The sequence below is a fragment of the Polyodon spathula genome, chromosome 25, assembly GCF_017654505.1.
Source record: "Polyodon spathula isolate WHYD16114869_AA chromosome 25, ASM1765450v1, whole genome shotgun sequence".
Classification (NCBI taxonomy): domain Eukaryota; kingdom Metazoa; phylum Chordata; class Actinopteri; order Acipenseriformes; family Polyodontidae; genus Polyodon; species Polyodon spathula.
This window is the reverse complement of record NC_054558.1, coordinates 2,071,756-2,090,540: the sequence shown is the minus strand read 5'-3', so window position 1 is coordinate 2,090,540 and position 18,785 is coordinate 2,071,756. Positions and strand designations below refer to the sequence as shown.

The 18,785-nt window shown below is 47.9% G+C and overlaps 1 protein-coding gene across 1 annotated transcript; it reads right to left on the bottom strand.

The window, feature by feature from the left end:
- Positions 1-458: 458 nt before the first annotated feature.
- Positions 459-15,312, bottom strand: LOC121299862 (importin-9). Its single transcript, XM_041228026.1, has 24 exons — positions 15,067-15,312; positions 13,566-13,627; positions 12,905-12,991; positions 12,505-12,706; positions 12,242-12,330; positions 11,758-11,844; positions 11,037-11,156; positions 10,604-10,704; positions 10,172-10,230; positions 9,599-9,750; positions 9,069-9,167; positions 8,799-8,905; positions 7,958-8,097; positions 7,658-7,817; positions 7,246-7,472; positions 6,762-6,910; positions 6,154-6,282; positions 5,617-5,892; positions 4,832-4,998; positions 4,612-4,745; positions 3,938-4,057; positions 3,028-3,144; positions 2,674-2,750; positions 459-2,134 (listed from the first exon to the last, which is right to left on the bottom strand). Exons 1-24 carry the CDS (start codon positions 15,230-15,232, stop codon positions 2,024-2,026), a joined length of 3,138 nt encoding a protein of 1,045 aa, XP_041083960.1. The 5' UTR covers positions 15,233-15,312; the 3' UTR covers positions 459-2,023.
- Between the last annotated feature and the right edge of the window lie 3,473 nt (positions 15,313-18,785).

Below are 18,785 nucleotides of genomic sequence, written 5' to 3'. Positions count from 1 at the left end.
ATGTACGCACACACACATGCATGCACGCACGGCTTCTATCTATATATGTACACGCACGCACACACACACAGTAGTGTTCAAACCAGTGGAAACAACAAAGGACTGTCAGCAAGACTAGGCACAGGGATATTGAATCAGCAAGCAGTCAGAGTGAAGTTATCCAACCACAAACTGCCCATCCCCAGCTGGGCTGCTTTCCTAGGAGAAGGAGATCATTTCTGGAGAGCATTCTACTTGCGAGAGGTCTTGCTCATGAATATATTTTTAAAAGAGACGGTTATCTATTGAGAGATGCCAGGGTGTTTAGTAAGTGAGCGGTCTGAGTGAGGCAACACGTGCAATGCAATCCCCTGCCCTAGTCCTGCTGCTTCTTCGTTTCCACTTCCAACTCCAAACCCGAAGGTCTTGAAAGCTAGCGATTTCAAATCTTCAAAAATCAATTAATAAGAACACAAACATTTTTCATTACTTCTCTTTTATTTTCCCTACTAAAAAGGGGGGGAACAAATGGCGAACAGGTGTCACGCGACACAGCATTATGGACGTGATCACTTCAGTCACTCACTTCATATTTCATAATCAGCATCCTATAAATGACACAGAAGACAAATGGGGACTTCATGTCCTGTTAAGCAGGTGCCCTCGTTGACACAGCTGGTTTACATGGGTCGGGGAGGGGGGAGGGGGGAGAGGGTGCCCTGTATCCCAAACTGACCTCCCAATAATATAGTGCCAACGTAGGGGGTAAGGAATGCTGTAGTCTTATCAACGCACAAAACTACAATTCTCAGAGTGCTCAGCAACTTCCTGTATGAGCGCGAGCGCTGGCCAGTGCTTTATATTATACAGCAGGAATTCACCCACAAGGTAGGAGTGGGAAACAGAGGCGCACACTAAAACATGCAGCCATTTATCACAGGCCAGCTACATGCCAGTCACTTTAATTCCATACAGCCCTTGTGTCTAATCCATGATCACACAGGCTCTCAATCCTGCAAGCAGTGTTTTGGGGGTACGGTAGTATAAAAGTTGTGATCCCGGTTTCCGGTCTGGAAAACGCTCCTTCATTTGGCGCGCAGGTGGCGACGCTATCCGGGGTGCTCCCATCGTCAGACTGAAAACGAGCTTCCCAGAATGAATTTGGAAAGGTGTGACCGTACTGGAAGGGTTCAGCCTCTCCTGCTCGGACTGAATTACTTCTAAATCTGGGACAGCTGTTCTCAGGGTAGGCCATCGAAGGATGTCTCACAACCGAGGGGAAGCGTAGGGTAGGATCGACGGCGGTCTGGATAGAAGACTACCTATAGTTCTGAGAAGTTCAGATTCTCATTGGCTAGCCTCTGGTCGTGTGCAGCCGCTATGAAATCTGATTAAAACCCCAATGCTAAAAGCAGACGGGCCATACAAAACGCTGCAATGCCAGCGATGCCCCTACCAGGTCTACAGAAGCTGGGTGAGTGCACACAACCTCAGTGTTCTGTTCACCAAGGCAATCTGGGAGCCGCCTCTACTTTACTTTCCAGGGATCTATAAAGGTCGTTCGTAATCTAAAAAGAGGTTTACAAAAGGTCCACAGATGAGGGCTAAACATTACACACAGAGAGAGGTCCGTTTGGTCTTGGGACCTCAGGAACCATGCCCCCCCCCCCACTGGCTTCCCTATGCATTGCACCCTTGCGTTAAAAGACTTCATCCAGACCTCTTTCAGTGACAGCTTTTTAAATTCTCCTCCACAAGAAACGGACTGTCAAACACCCCCACCCCTCCCTGCTTCTAAAAAGATCCCCAGACCCCCGTACTCCCTCCCTCGTTTCTAACAGCGCCAGTCCTTGCGAGGTCTTCCCTACAGTCCTAAAAAATAAAAAAAAGGGTGCTTTTAAAGAAAAAAAAAAATGGAAAAAGAAGCAGCTGGCATTCTCCAGCGACAGACATGCTGGAGCACGGAGGAGGCGTGTCTCTGACAGAAGGAGAGCGCGCCACGGTGAAACGTTCAGACACGACGTAGGGGATAAGGGCTGCTCTTCTAGATGCCGATGGTTTGGAGGATTTTCCTCTCCGCTTCGTTCAGGTGCCCAGAGAACATGCTGCAGCAAGGCTGCTGTGCAAACTGCCGGAGGAAATCAGTCAGGTATGCCTGGGAAAGAGAAGCACGGTTAACGAGGGCGCCTTTACACCACAGATCTGCAACGGCTCATCTATTATTATTCATTTATTTATTTGGCAGATGCCTTTATCAAAGCTGACTTATACAGCTGTTACAGGGCACTGCAGGATTAACACTGAAATGCAGTACAGTCTACAGGAAGTGCAAATAATTCTACCTCAAACACAATATGAAATGAAACAAGTTAGGATTACAACTTACAACTACAAAGACACTGCAGTGGTGCAATACTGCTTTAGCTTGAGGAAACCCTATTACTTCCAGTTCATTTGTATAAAGTTATTTTCAAGATGAACCTTCACTCTGCATTTAATGCTACAGATATACATGTGTATTCTGTTCTTTGCTGAAATTCTGATGTCAGTAACGTGTGTGTGTGTCAGTGTGCATGTAACAGACAGCTTCCACGCAGCTGGATACACATTGTTCTTGATATAATGCAGTGATATTCATGTATTGTATTCAGCTTTCTAGTTGCACAGGGACATTGTGTCAGGCCACCAATTTACCTGCAAATCGATCTGATAAATTGGATCTTTAAGAGCGTCTGGGTCTTCCTCTTCATCATCTTCATAGTAATCTTCATCTGGCACAGCAATACATTAAATAATCAAACATAAAATCATTCACAGAGAGACGAATGTTTCAGTGAAGATTTTAAATTTCTTACATTTATCACTAACTGGTAATTGCTTTTTTGAGCTCAGTTGAGCACAGCAAGGTCAAACAGAGCTATGTGAGAAACTAATCTTGGCACTGCGATCGCAGTTTTATCATGCGTCTGGGCTCTGTCAACAAATCGGAAAGCTCACGTGCTTATATTCACAGTAATACGGTAGCTCACGAAGAGGCCGGTTCCTTACCGTATTTATTGGAAGAGAGGAGGTCTGACAGCAGCTGCCCCGTCAGTCCATCATCCTCATCCTCCTCATCATCCTCCTCCTCATCGTGATCCTGGTCTTCCCACATATCACTGGACTCTGCAGCCAAGCAAAGAGATCATTCAGCAACACGTGCTTACGACTCCCCCCGTGTCTACCAAGACCTGCACCCCGAAACGGGACTGGCAGGGGTGCAAGGATTCCCTGTGCATCAGAGACGCCATACTCCTGTGATATATCGCAATACCGCTACATCAGTGCAGATCACAGCGGTTACTGAATGAAGAAGAAAGTGTGTTTTATTGTTGGTGAAGGACACTTGTTTCATTTAATTCTTGTCTTTTTAACAAAACAGTCCATCATTAAATGATATTATGACGAATCACACAGATCTTACAATACATTGCATTGCACCCTGCATAGTGGAACATCAGGGTACAGTTACACCCCAAGAAATCTACACCATCTGTGAAGGAATGCAAGCAACTACCCAGGCAAAACATCATTGTGTTTGTAAATAATAATAATAATAAAATAATAATAATAATAATCTTTATTGTTATATAGCGCCTTTCATAGTGGACCACCATCACAAAGCGCTTTACAAGATACGAGACTAGGGTGTGTGAACTATGCATCAGCTGCAGAGTCACTTACCACACAGTCTCCTATGAAAAGACTACAACATGCATGCAAGACCTGCCTGGAAACAGATGCTACAGATGGAAACTCCCATTGCATTGCAGTTTGATCCACTCCTGGTTTAATAAAACACACTGGAGTTTGATACCTATACTCTGAGGCTAAACCTGGACTGCATGAAACTGCAATGCAATAGGAGTCTCTTTCCACCCCTGTGCTGTGGATCCGGTGTCAGGTCAGGCTTGCCCACCTTGGCTCCAGTCTCCTGCTGCTGTCCTGGATGAGCTGGCCTCCACCACAGAGGAGAGCTCGTTGATAATCAGCTTGAAGATCTTCACCAGCAAGGGAATGCTGGTCCAGCGCCCGGGATCTGGCAGCGCAAGACGGGAGAAAGCCAGTAAGCAACTGGAGAGAAGACCATACCCTTCTACAAGGCAGCACAGACGAGAACGGGATCATCAACCAAAACAAACACGATCACGAGAGCCAGAATGATCTTAAACTGTGCTGGAACTCCCATTAACTGGGACTTCTGAGAACATCTGCACTACATAAATAAAAAAAAATCAACAGTAATATTCAATGCAGTAACCAATTCCTATGTATTATGCAACACGTTCTGGATCAGCGAAGTCTCTGGCCAACACTTGTGTACAGGTACTGCATACTGACAGCGATACAAAGGGACACTCGATCCACTAGGTGGTGCTGGCTCTTAAACCAAAACAGACACTGATCTGGCATGTGTTGCATATCATCCATGGGTACAGACTCTGGCAGCTACAGCTCAGGGGCTGCTTGTAGAAACCAATGTGAATTCAAAATCTAGAAACAGGAATGAGCAGAAACAGAATCGAACAGCTACGACGTGCCTCCACCCATTACAAGGAGCCCGTGCTGAAAAGCGTTTCCAAACAATCTTACTCTTGGCCGCTTTGGACCTGGTGCGGATCCCTTCGTCGGGGTTGAAGATCTCGTCTCCCTTCACCAGGATCTCCTGCAGCCGCTTGTCGTTTGTGTTGATGCCGTGCTGCAGCAGCTTGCAGAGGGCCACAGTGCTGAGGGAGGAGGAGAGGAGAGGAGAAACCGGGTCAGACACTCCCCGCGCTGCTCAAAACACGAACACAGCACAGCTCTACTCTACCTGACTTTGCCCTCGTACTGCCCATAGAAGAGGTGCTGTCTGTTCATCCACTCCGACATGACGAACTCCAGGGCTGGCTTTCCTGTGGGGCCGGGCAGACTGCACAGGAACTCCAGCAGGGGCTCCACCTGAGAGTGCACCAGGTGAGCAAACACCATGATCAGGGACTGGAGAGGGAGACAGGGGAGAGGGAGCGCGAGAGGAGGAGAGAGGGAGCGAGAGAGAGAGGGAGAGACATCAGCGCACTGCAGCCCCAAACCAAACATCAGCTTCAGGAACGTCAAGCTTGGTCTCAAATTTCCTCTCCATCACTTCCTCTGTTTTAAATCTGCAGTGAGCAGCGCTCCAGATAAGGTTTTGGGTCACAGAGTAATTTGCTTTCCAGTTTAGAAACTCTGTGAGCAAAACTTATTTTGGGGGGAGTAAAGTAACCATGAAGTCACGAGCACTGTCAGTAACTACAGTACGGGCTTTAATGCTAACTCATGGGGGGTACGCATTAGCTTCAGCCTTGCATCTGAACTGTAATTTCTCTTTGAACTACTGTACAAAAACTAAACGTCTTCCCCACTCCCCACTCTTCACACGTTCGTTTCAATAGTACCAAAAGTAAAGTAAGAGAGATGGCACAGTAGCCCCGGGTGGGCTCTGCAAGCAGTCTCCTCCCTACAGACTCACGAAGCCACTCAATAAAAAACAAAGTGGCACAGTTCAGAAAATCCCTGTACATCACGCTCCGAGTGTCAGCGAAGGCAGTAGCTACGTGTGAACAGCAGGGGGCTCACCTGCATGACGCTGAGCGTCTCTGCCTGCTGCATCTTGCTGAGGACGGCTCGGAGGATCTGGTCCAGGTTGTCTCCGAGCTGCGTGCCTGCCCTGGCGATGAGCGTGGAGACCAGCCTGCCCACGAAGGTGGCCGTGAACTCGGAGGTGCGTGGGTCCAGCAGCTGGCTCACCACCTGCATCACGTACCAGAGCCCGCTGTGGCCCTGCTCGTCGTGCCACAGGCCCACCTGCTCCAGAGCCACAGAGACATAGGCCCGCAGACACTCTCCTCCGTTCTGAGAAAGAAACGATTCCCAATCAAACGCCGCACACAGTCAGCAAAGCAATCCCAGCCCTTCTTACCAAGCATATGCAGAACTCTTCCACCAGTACAAACTCACAGCCTCTCTCCCTAACGCTAGCACAATCAAGCAGGCAGGGTCACGTCATGGGGGAGGACCTTGAGCCAAAGTGAGTGTTGGAAGCCGTGCATTAGACTTTACCGCAGGGAGGGTGCGGGTGTGTGTGATCACGGCTCGGGTGCCCGGGTGCGCTACCTGTATGGTGGCGTGGTCGTCAGTGCGCAGGGTGCACTGTGCCACCACTGGGAAAGCCTGGCAGACCAGCAGCTCCGACAGCGGGGGCTTGGTGTTCCGCACCACTGTGGTCAGGATATCGATCGCCGTCTGCAAACAACACACCGTGTCAGAACGTTACTGCAGGACCCCCCTAGGAGAATTCAAATGTTTCAGCGTCTTCTGCTAAAAAATAAACAAGCAGTTGCTGTTGCTGACAGAGATCTATACTCGTGCTAGTTAGCTGCGGCTAGCAGTAACAGTAAAGATACATAGCTAGTTAGTAACACAGTTCGCTGGTCTGGTTTTTCATCCCTATACTGCTAGAGCAGGTCTGCCGTGTTGAAGGAGTCAGTGAGACTTTACAGCTGAAAGTAAATAAAACTAAAAAGGTTGTTGAAAAGGCAACAGTAATAAAGATCTGAATTTAAATCTCCCACTCTACACTCTATTTTTATAACAGCACCCACTGAAAACCTACAAACACCAGGGGGAGCTTACTGAACTACAGACGATGCCAGAAGGGGATTCGCTAGCGATGTAGCCCCCTGCCCAGCGGAGCTCGCTCGCTCGCCCCCCCCCATACTCACAGAGCACAGTCCCGATGGGATCTTGTCTGATGGAGCCTGCATGATGCTGACCAGCGTTGGGATGAGTCTCATCTGCATGGGCCCCTGGCAGGCTTCAATCTGAGCCAACTCCTTGAAGATATCCTGGGCCAGCGAGGCCACCACGGGGTCTATCGGAGAGAAACAGTGCAGAACCATGAACAAACCAGGGCAGAAACCACAAACCACAAAGAAAGAGAGAGAGAGAGAAACAGTGCAGAACCATGAACAAACCAGGGCAGAAACCACAAACCACAAAGAAAGAGAGAGAGAGAGAAACAGTGCAGAACCATGAACAAACCAGGGCAGAAACCACAAACCACAAAGAAAGAGAGAAACAGTGCAGAACCATGAACAAACCAGGGCAGAAACCACAAACCACAAAGAGAGAGAAACAGTGCAGAACCACGAACAAACCAGGGCAGAAACCACAAAGAAAGAGAGAGACAGAGACAGACCCACTCACCGTTACTGTACTTCAGGAAGATGGCAATGGTGAGGGGGCAGATCTTGTTCTCTGCACTGGAGGTGAAGGCAGGGTCCACGGTGCACACGATGCACAGGGTCTCCATGACCAGAGTGAGCACCTCCGAGCTGAACTGGGCGGCCAGCTGGATCAGCCCGTCCAGGATACTGGGCAGGAAGGGCTGCAGGACTTGAGTGCACTCTGAGATCTTGAGTTGGTCACAGTAGCTGAGGGGAGGCAGCCCGGCAGGCAGCCAGGCGAGAGAGTCACCACTGAGGCTGCACTAACACTGTCACACAATCTCACACAAGCATCACAAACAAACTGAACCCTCTAGAAATCTCTTAGTCTCAAAACAGAACATGCATATAGCCCCCGTGCGTGTCAGTGAGCTTGCTCACTGCTCCCTCACCCCCAGATCGCTCTCACAGCGGAGATCCTGACGGAGGGAGACTGGCTCTCGTGCATCCCGCTGACCGTGGCCTGGAGAAACTGCTGGATCAGCTCCGGAGACATGGCTGCAGTGAAGCGACTGGCCGCCCACAGAGCCCGGCCCAGAAGGAAGGGAGACACTGCCGAGGAGAGAGCAACCTCGTTACTGACTGGAATACAAACAAGAGCTTCCTCTGTATAAAGCATGTTTCAGAGGCTCACAGGAAGAGGCAGAGTATCCATGCTTGATGGAATAGAGGGGAGGAGCACTGGGACTGACCAGAGATGTTGAGATCAGCCAGGACGACGCTGGTCAGGAAGCCGTGCATGTCAAACTGGATGCGTCCTTTCTTCACATTATCAGTGATGATGCTCTTCACTGAGCCCAGGGCCAGCATGCAGGCTTCATGTACCTTCCACCTGCAGCAACAGAACCAACACCCAGGTCAGCACTGGAGTCTGCACTCTTTAACAAGGACAACACCAAGTCTGGCCGGCAGTCTGCTAATTGCAATTCACTTCCATAAAGAAAACAACACGTTCACCCTTTAAATCATGCAGAGCGGATTTCCGCCAAGCTTTCTCGTTCTGTCTTAACAATATTGTCTTTTGAAACCGGTAAAGATGCTAGCGGTGCGTTGTGAAACCGGCCCCTGAAGCCGACGCTCTTAGCAGGCTGAAACGCTCCTTCATTTGGGTGAAAAATCCCAGTACAAGTGAAGTATGGTTGAAGACCAGTATAGGTCCCTAACAGCAGGAACTCCAGTAATTCTAGGGGTGTAATGATTGTGTATCGATGAGTCATGCTCTCTTCACACGAGGTATCGTAATAGAGGAATATACTAATGCTAATGCAATGGACAGGGCAACACTGCAAACAATCTCAGCAGAGTATCCTGGATACATATTTTAATTAAAAAAAAAATACATCTATATATAGATCATTAATTACCATGCAGTAGCAGACGTCGTGTGTGTGTGTGTGTGTTGTGGGGTGGGGAAAAGAAAAAAAAAAAAAAAAAACTGGAGCTACAGCTTTTGTAAAACCTGAAAATACAGCACTGAGGAGAGGTCAGAGTGCACAGGAGTCATGTGGCTCTGCCTCTTGCTCGCTCGCTCACCAGTGCTCGCTGCCCGAGTTCTTGGCCTGCTCGGCTTCCTGCAGGTGGCGGGTGGCAGCTGCTGCCAACGCCACAGCGCTCTCGTTCTGGAACTCCGTGGAGACGGCCTGGCGCAGGGAGAGATGGGCATGCAGTCGTTATTCACACTGAAATCTGGGTCAGGCGCTGGGCAGCACTAGGAACCGGTCTGAACACAAACACAAGAGACTGCCCTCCTCTTACCAGCAGCAGATCCTGAGCGGAGATCTGAACAGAATAGGAAACTCTTACCAGAAGCAGATCCTGAGCGGAGATCCGAACAGAATAGGAAAAGGTGTCGTCATCCTCGTCTTCGACAAACTGCTGTGGATTGGCAGTCCAGACTTTAATCTGTGACAAGCAGGCAAGCGTGGGAATCAGTGTCTGAGATCAAAGCTCCCACAGAGACCCGAGACTCCTTAACTGCTTCCTGCCTCGTTTCTCCAGCAGGGGAACAAACCCAAACCAGAACCTTGAATATACCCCCTCTCTGTTTCAGCTGCTGTCGCATCGAATCATTGATGAAGAAATTAACAATTATCAGCGACAGATGATCATTTGCTACTGTAATGTTTTACAGATTGACAGAAACCACACAGTGTTCCATATACATCTGTGAATGGGGAGGAAAGAGAATGCCGAACAGACAGGTTCATGTCTGCTAACACACCCCGCGGTGGTTCCACAGTAAAGGGAAGGCAGCGTTCCCCTCTCCTAACCCTGGTCCGCTCTGACGGAGTGCCCCCCCCCCCAGTTCAGCTGTGGCCCCTGCTCCTCCTCACCTGGTCCTCTGTGATCTGCATGTACAGGATGACGTAGTAGATGAGGTCTGGGAGAGCCTTCTTCACCGTGCTCTTGAACTTCTTGTTCTCCAGTAAGGTGTGCACAAACTCAAAGATGCTGAACACCAGGTTCTCAAAGCCCAGGACTTCACCTGCAGAGCAAGCACAGCGAGGGATCAACAAAGAGATCCCTCCCGGCATGAAACAGGGCAGAGCAATACCAGACTGCAAACAGCAAGGGTTACTGCAGCAACAGCAGTACCTGCAGATTTCATCCTTACTCCAGCAACCCTCCAGGGTTAGTGCTTATATATATTTAAATAGAATCGCATACTGGAACATGGATTCTTCATTTCCTTTACAGTCTACACAGCTGAACAAGTTTGCATGCTCCAAGTGTCTCTGCAGATAGTGCTATACATTGCACACCTCTCCTGTTAGTACACCTTTATTATGATCACAAAGTACTATTAATTGTACAAGCACTTGTTATATATATATATAAATAATGACAGTGTCCACTGGTGTCCGAATCCAGCCCTAGCACATAACAATCTCTGTGCGTTGACTAACCGTCAGAGTCTATGGGGTCGTCCACCTCTTCAGTGTAATTCACCTCGGTCCGCACATAGGTACAGCCAGGGTGTCAAGGAGCACAACGGGACTGCCCCCGTCTCCCCAAACCGCTACCCCCTGCTCCCTTCCAGTTTCCACACCTCAGCCACTAGAAATCTACGATGCTTGCCGAAGGGAGCGTGTTAGTCTGGACTTGGCACAAACTCCAGCTTACTGCCATCTCCTAAAAAAACTCAACTGAAGAGCATCCCTGGGACTCCTTGACGAAGCACCATCTACACAAACGACTGCTAAAACAAACTGCATACAAGGGGAAACGTTATCTGAAGCTCCCTGCCCTTTCAGTTTTGCCCGTGTAAGAAGTCTGGGGTCAGTTGAATGCAGCTGTAAGAGCGGGCTGCTGTCTCTGATACTCTAGTGCAAGGATATAAAGCGGCGCTCTCAGTGAGCGTGTTCCACACGATAGGAAGGATCTGCTGCATGGAGGACACCATGTGCTTGGGGAAATTCTTCACCAGCGCTGTCACCGCCTGCATTGGGAGGGGAGGAGGAGAGCCAGGGTTAGGGCTTGAAACCTGGACCAATCAGAGCACGCGATCGATCCACTGGTTACAGATCTCAGAAATGCCGCACCGCACTGAAGGGTAGCAACAGTCCACCCCAAAAGACAAAACGATCAGATTAACAGAAACGTAAAGAGATTCACCTTTAAACGCCCCCTAATTATAATACACAGAACAAGCGTGTGTATATGAGGATCACTGTGCTGGCTCTCCCAGTGCTACACCCTGAATCTCCCTTACGAACCTGCCCTATTCTACCTGGGAGCGCTGCGCTGGGACAGGAGATCGGACGGGATTACCTTCAGGACTTCCATCTTCAAGCCGCTGTCTGAGGAGCTCCCATCTGGCATCTGCAGCGCCTGGACGAAGGCTTCTGTGAACTGCTGGACCACGGGGAAGATGAGTGCCCTGGCAGCCCCCTGAGGAGCGAGGCAATGCAAGTGAGAGCCCAGCACAGGCTGCTGATCCCACAGCTAGCAGGGTTCACACAGGTAATCTACCTGACACAGGAGCAGCGTCGTGAACTGAAACGCAACGGGATGTGAGGCTCTGGCCAAAACTCCGGCATCACCCTGCAGAATTAACTAATGCTGCTTCGGAAAGTCGAACGAAACCTGCTGAATAACGTTCTGTTAACATACTGAACTGCGTACCGCTTTGCGGTTTCCCCCCCCATACATGCATAATGAAAAATTTTAAATGTGACATTTCGAAATCTAACATGAAATACTGGACTACCATTATGGCTTCCGGTAGACTTTTTTTTGCAATATAATTTTGTAGTATCTTTGATTACATGATGTTAAATAAAATATCTAAATTATGGTTTTTTTTTTAATTATGCTCAATCCTATAATTCTAGCAGATGCAAACCCTTTGGTATTATCTGTGCCGCGGTTCAACTACAGTTGCAGTGATGCTGTAATTGCAATTAATTACGCATGACAGCGAATGTGACTGAGCCTGGGTGAGCGCATCACATTAATTAAAGCATGAACGGGGCACTGCCCACAGTATTACCTTCTCCACTTCGTCAATGGCACAGATCAGGTTGGCACACGTTGTGAAGATCTCGACGGCCCTGGACCGCGTGCGAATGCTGTAGACCTGAGGAACAAGACTGACCCCTTACTGATTCAAACACACGCACACACACCAGGTCAGATCAGACTGTGCACTGCAACTACATCAAACCAGCGCCAGGGCCAGCCAGCACACAAAAAAATCTGCATATGAAATAACTGCTTAAACGCAGAGTAAAATACTGTGCTGTTCACGGGTTTACCATTGACGCGTAAACATTTACAACCTTAGATTTAAAAATATATATATATATGTTTTCATTTTTGGTTTCCGTTTCCAACAGAGTTCTGAATCTCTTTTTAAAATAAGGTCAAGATCCTCATATTTTTAGTCTGGGCACATCTGCCTCATGCCCATCATGGTGATATTAATATTCCCAGCACGCTGTGCCAAACCGCTCCGTCCTCCCTGGGGCTCCTACCTCTGCCATGGTGAAGATCTTGTACATCTCAGGCAGAATGACTGGCGCAACCAGGGGCATCTGAGTGTCTGTCACCTCGCGGGTAAACTCTGCAAAACACCACAAGAGGGCACTGTGGCACACTTCCACTGGCACAATAACAGAACAAACACACTGCACTAGAACACACACACAGCGGTGCAGCAGCTCAGAGAGGCTGGGTGAGCGCTCCTCTGAGGGAGGGGGGGCAGCGATGATGTCACTCGCGGGGGGAGGGTGTGTACCTGTGAGCACTCTCATGGCTCCGTGCACTGCATTCACATCCCCGCTGACCAGCATCTCCATGAGCAGGTTGAAGAGCCGCGGCCAGGCCTCGGGCCAGTCCCAGTGGGCGATGGCCGAGATGGCATACGCCACGCTGGAGCGCACCTTGCTGATCGACTCGCGCAGGCCGCTCGGAAGCAACTCCCGGATTGCTCCTTTAGCCTGCAAGCCGGAGAAACAGACACAAAACAAGAAAACACTGGAGGTGAAAGACCGAATCTTATAAACACATGCAAGCATTGATCAGGCTCAGTTCTGGATGTATTCGTGCAGCACAGAGACACGTTTCCTGCACGATGGTATGAAACTGAACACGGATTTGAAAGCAGAGCCCGTTTCATCTCTCACTCCAGTCCTTACCCTGTCCGTGGTCTCCGGCGGTCTGAATTTCTCAGATTGAGCGCACCAGTGAGTCTCCACATACTGCTTCAGTATCACAGACGCCAGCTGTGGAAACAGAAGCACACATGAACCTCCGAAGGGCTGCACGCCGCTACCCAGCGAGAGGGCTGCAGGCCGCTACCCAGCGAGAGGGCTGCAGGCTGCTTTTCTGCGACTGTCAACCAGGGTCGAGATCAATTCAAAGTCCTTCAAAAGAATTTGAATTTCAGAGACACGACTGTTGTGATTGTTCCACCACTTTTATTTCAATGAAAGTAATGTGTTGCCACTGTGAGCGGCTCATTTTAACACCTAGTACCACGATGCGAATAATCTCCCATCACTGCAACCCTACTCATGACACTGTCCCAAAGGCTAAATACACCGGTGGCTTTACTAACCATGACAAGCAGCCCCGACTGCAGAAACAGTGGCAAACAGGATTAGGAAACACCGAGCAGGGCATGCAGAACGATATTCTAAAAAGGGGTTTCAGGGCAAAACTGCTGGTACACTTTGCAGTGTGTTTTAACAGCAATCCCGGGACACTACCAGCGGCGTGCCACGCTCACCCCAGGTTTTAGGAAACCCGACTGGGTCTCACTAACAGTTCAGGTGTTTGAGGGTGCTGGGGACTCACCTGTCTAATAGCGAGGGCTCCCTGGGGGTCGACCGTCAGCTCCGCCAGATGCACTCCAAACTCTGAGGGGGGAAAGCAAAGCAGTGAGACCCCTGGAGTAGCGAGCAGCACACACTGGAAACCAGCGTGCGCACACACACACACTGTGCAGCTCGGGGCTGTGTGTGTGACAGTACTGCACAGGAGACAATGGGAGTGCTGGGTTCAGTGACTGCGCAGTACTGTGCAGTGCTGGGTTCAGTGATGTATGCACATGTATTGCTGTGCAGATCAGACCCCTGCTTGAAAGAGAAGCAGATGCTAGGCGGACAAGCACTGAGGGAGTTTGAAATGCAAGGACGCAAACTCGCTCGCTCACACACACACACCCGTTTGAATGACTCTCTCACTCTGCATCACAGGACCAGAAAGCCCTTAATCATCATGCAATATAATAATAGAGCCTTAAGCCCTTGGAACAACAGAGCCAGCAAACAAACCCCTGCACATGCACCTATACTGTGCTGAACAAAGAACTGAGCCTCATCCACTCTCACATTAAATCCGTTTACCTTGGGCAGGCGGGACCTACACAACAGACACTGGGGCAACGCTAACATTCACAGCCCCCATTACCATGGAGCGCACTGCCTGTGTAGTAAACTAGTACACTTGCCCAAGTCTTTCCAGACCTCGTTTTGTACGAGGAAAATCATCTCTCGCTAGGACGCTAGGATTTCCAACTGCAAATTCACACAGCACTTTGCACATTTTACAAACGCAGCTGCAATTGGCGATTCTTTAAAATTCCACGTTTAAAATCCTGTTGCGTGATTTATATACGATTCTCTACTGGTGAGCAGTCATTAAAAATATATATATATAATTTTTTTTAAAGCAAATTAGTCTGTCTTCTTAGACCGGTCGATCACAGACTCTGTCATTAAAAAGCCACTCACAATTTAATAATAAACCGGTTTATTTATTGAGGGGGTAAACAAGTATTTGATTAGGGATCTAGTTCCTGAAATTACAAAATTAGGAAACGAGCCTGTCAGTTTGTTACAGATTACAGGGCTGAAGTTTACAGAAAGGTAAAGGGGAGGGAATTTAGAAGAAAAATAATAACTTTTAAAACGGTTCATGACTATTTGTTTTTTCCAGTTAGAATCGCGTTTAGGCCATGTGTCAGACAGCCGGAGCATCAGCGCCCTGCCTACCCGAGAGATGCCACTGCAGATTCCTGCTGTCTTCTGTGCCTGCCTGTCTATGCATGCAAAAGCAAAGGCACGGGTTGCAATTCAATCCCCAAAACAACTCTCTTTGTGGCGTGGCGATTTTCAGCGATCCCCAAACGGCACGGAAAAACAACGGCATGTCTAGTAATTTACGGGCAAAACACACGTCTCAGGTGAGACGGGGCTAACTTGACATCTCGTTTACAAATCGTTGTGAAAACGCAAAGGGGGCCTGCGCTGTGCACCAGCACTGCGATTCACATGCAGTGCGCGTCTACACTCACCCTCCGTCACCTCCAGGACTTTCACCTGCTCTTCGGCTGCAGCCCGCACTTCTTGGACCGGAGACAGGATCGCTGTCAGCGTCTCCATCAGCGCCTCCTTGAGCCCCTGCTGGACCGGGCCAGCAACAGAACCGGAGCCGGGACCAGTGCCGCTTACGCCCGCCATCTTCAGCCTGAGCGCCTCTGCAGAGCTGGACGGGGGATGCCGCACCGGAGCGCGCCAATGCACGGACCGGCCCTTTGCAGCGAGCAAGAGCGGAGACTGCAGCCGTGCATTTCCAACTGTGATCCGGCTCCGCCTGCAGGAGCGGAGGAGACACGGCAGCGAGGTTATAATCTCCCCCAGTCCCCTCAAAGCCGTGCAAATGAAAAATAATGTAACGTGCACGCCTATATACATGACATTGAGATTTTCATAATGGAAATACTGGTACACCAGGGTGTAACCATTAACTCGTTCCCCCCTGCAACACTCCCCTTTGCTCGCAGCAGATGTAAGTACTAATGCCACATTCGTTTTACATATATCAATTTTGAGTGTTGCGGGGTAGCAAGGTTAATATGTTACACAACTGAAGAGAAGGCATGCTTGAGAGCTCTACTGAGGCCATTTGAAATGTTTAAAAAGTCATTAGGCTGCAATAATATCTCATGCCAGTGCAAAGCAGGGCTCTCAGTTCTATTAAGAGCTAGTTCTGTTAAGGGTTGGTTTGCATTGTCGAAAGACTACTGGTTAACCCCGAGAAGGTTTGGCTGCAGCTGTGCCCAACACATGGCACTATGCATTGGAGCGGATCTCGGTGGCGTAGTCGTTCTCGCACCCCCGGCTCCAGCAGTGTATGATCCTCTTCGATTATTGACAGAGAGACGGTTTCCTGCTCCACAGCCGTTCTCTTCAGCACTGAGTCACACAAGTGTAGTGAGACACACTGCGATGACTGTCAGCGAGTGCCGCAAAGGGAATGCGTTTACAAAAAGGCGGTTCAGTGAGATTCATTGCCAGTGTGGTGAGGTTTTCTGGTTCAGTATAAACTACCATCACAGGGCTACCAGAACTCCAGGGTGCAAAACCAGGACACTTCTTCGATTCATTGAAGCTGTAGCAACTCTGAAGCAGTTATATTGAATTATATTATATAATATGAATTGTATTTTAAAGAAACTAGCCATGGTCCAGAGGCTATTGATTATGAAACACATCATCAGGATTATTAAATGAGTAATCTTTAATGTATTTTTGTGTAATGACTGTGCTCTCAACTAGCTGAGCACACTGCTACAGTTTTGTACTTCTAAAAAAAATGTGATTTATAACAATTGTACTGTTTGTGACTGGGACAGAAAAGCAAGGCTGAAAAGCGGACAATCCCCGTTTTCCCGGGACGCCTGTGGTAACCCGATCCAGTCATGTGCAATTCAGCCCTTCTAACCAGGAGAAAGGTCTGCATGGAGCATTGCTGGTTGTCAGAGCAGTGGTGTTCGTTGAAGGCCAGTGGTAGATGTAACTTGCCGAGAAATGCAAGCACATGCTGGGAAACCCTCTTTCAGGTGTTTGCATTGAGATAATGCAGATTAACTTTGACCCCGTGCCCTTGATGATCATTACCTCACCTTGTTGCAGCTGGGCTGGGTTATCTCTCTGATGTGTCACGGTATTTATTGAGCTTTCAGTAGAGAGGTGTTAAGGAGGGCTCTTTTCCCATCGCTGTCTCTTCTGCTTTCATTCAGAGCCCTTACTGCTAGGAAGATCCAGAGTGCTTATCTGGCAATTCAAAACTCCGCTCTTCGAAAGAAATTGTAATACAACTTTGTTTTACACAGCCGAAGCTTGGCTGTATTCACGGCTATAATTTTGATTATAGAAAAGCAGATCTGGGTGTCCTCAAGTACCAGAATTGGAGTTTGTGATGAGCCTGACACTAGAAGATAAAAGCACCCCCCTCCTGGAGTACATGCCAGCAGCACAGCCATGTGCCTGTAGTAACAGGCATGCACTTTGCACTGATGAGTCCAAAACCGCACTAAATCCCTTGGGTAAAAAGGGTTTTGTTTTGGGCAGATCAACCCATGCTGTTGTATTGCTGAATGTGCTGCGCTCCTATCCCTCTCTGGTGTAGATAACACTGGAATACAACAGTGCAGACGGTTAGCCACTACTAGCTTCCAACTGCCTCTGCATAGCATGCTCTCGAATCACTGCAATGCCATCAAATGCATTTCTAACCCTGCTTTTAGAACAGGCAATATTCATTACATTTTTGCAAAGAAAGGGATTCATTTCTGATTAACATTGATCCTGGAGATAAAATAATGCAAGCTGTACTGCTTTCCAAAGTTCAATGGACCTCCAGCTGTAAAGTAATCACCCATTGTAATGTAAAGCAGAGAAGGATCTAATTAGAGTCCCCTAATGTTACCCAATGCCATGCTTGTGTAATAGAGATTGTGCAGGTTCTTGTGTGTCACACCCATAACATTGTGTAACAATGGGCAAATGTGTGTCTGTGTGTATAATCGTAAATCTCAAAAAACTACTCGCTTCTAAATTTTTTGTAGTCATCTTTGTATTACTTTAGTATAAATACATGTTAATTTGGTTTCATGTTGTTTTTTTCTGACTTTATGTGAACGAAAAGACACACATTTGCCAGTTTTCCCATTGGAAATATTGATATTTTATATCACTGTCCTTGAGGCATAAGCAATTAGGAAATAACACTTACTATCCAGGAACAAAAAGCCCCTTGAACAGCCCCACACTGTGCCCTTTATTTTACTCATTTAAAAATGAAATCGTAAATCTCAAAAGCATCGCTTCTAAAGCTGTAGTCATCTTTGTATTACTTTAGTATAAATACATGTTAATTTGGATTCATGTTGTTTTTTTCTGACTTTATGTGAACGAAAAGACACACATTTGCCAGTTTTCCCATTGGAAATATTGATATTTTGAAATATCACTGTCCTGGTCACAAAAGCAAAGTTTGCGGGGAATAATAGCCATTTTCTATACTTTTGAGGCATAAGCAATTAGGAAATAACACTTACTACCCAGGAACAAAAACTGTGTTACACAGTGTAATCAGCTTCCCTTGAAAAGCCCCACACTGTGCCCTTTAGTTACTCATTTAAAAGAAGGCTGAACTCAGCATCACAGCTGACTATTGAACCATCTCAAGTGTCACCTGCACGCAGTGTAGCTGAGGAGAGGGCACCCTGTGCGTCATAGGAGTACCAAATCATGAATTTATAAAATGTGTGCAACAGCACAGAAAATGAAAGATTCATACACAACACACCAAAAAAAAAAAAAAAAAAAAAAAAAAACAGAAAGGGTTTTATTTCACAATATAAACTGCATCACTTGAAACAAACTACCCCAAAAGAAAGCCAAAACACAGCTGTGGAAGTTCCTTTACAAGGGTCTTTGTGTTTGCTACGCCACTAGTCCATCCGTGTGACCCCACCGTCTAACAGAAAGGGTTCTGTACATCAATCAATGCTAAAGCACCAGCACACAGTTCAGAAGAGATTGCAAGCCACTGAACTCAGACACAGCCCACTTATTGCTCAGATAAATAAACCTAAACCTACAAAAAAAAACTTAACAAAAAAAATTTATATCCAGACGCTTGTATTACGCAGTGGGCTTCCAAAAATAAGATTCTCTTGTTTGGATTTCATATTTTTTTTTGGTGAAAGATTCTCTGCACCCAACA

Coding starts and splice junctions, on each gene's coding strand:
- LOC121299862 (XM_041228026.1), bottom strand. CDS start 15,232: ATGGCGGGCGTAAGCGGCACTGGTCCCGGCTCCGGTTCTGTTGCTGGC. Junction 10,705..11,036: donor TGAAGATGGAAGTCCTGAAG/GTAATCCCGTCC, acceptor CTCCCAATGCAG/GCGGTGACAGCGCTGGTGAA. Junction 7,818..7,957: donor GGCTGATCTCAACATCTCTG/GTCAGTCCCAGT, acceptor TCTCCTCGGCAG/TGTCTCCCTTCCTTCTGGGC.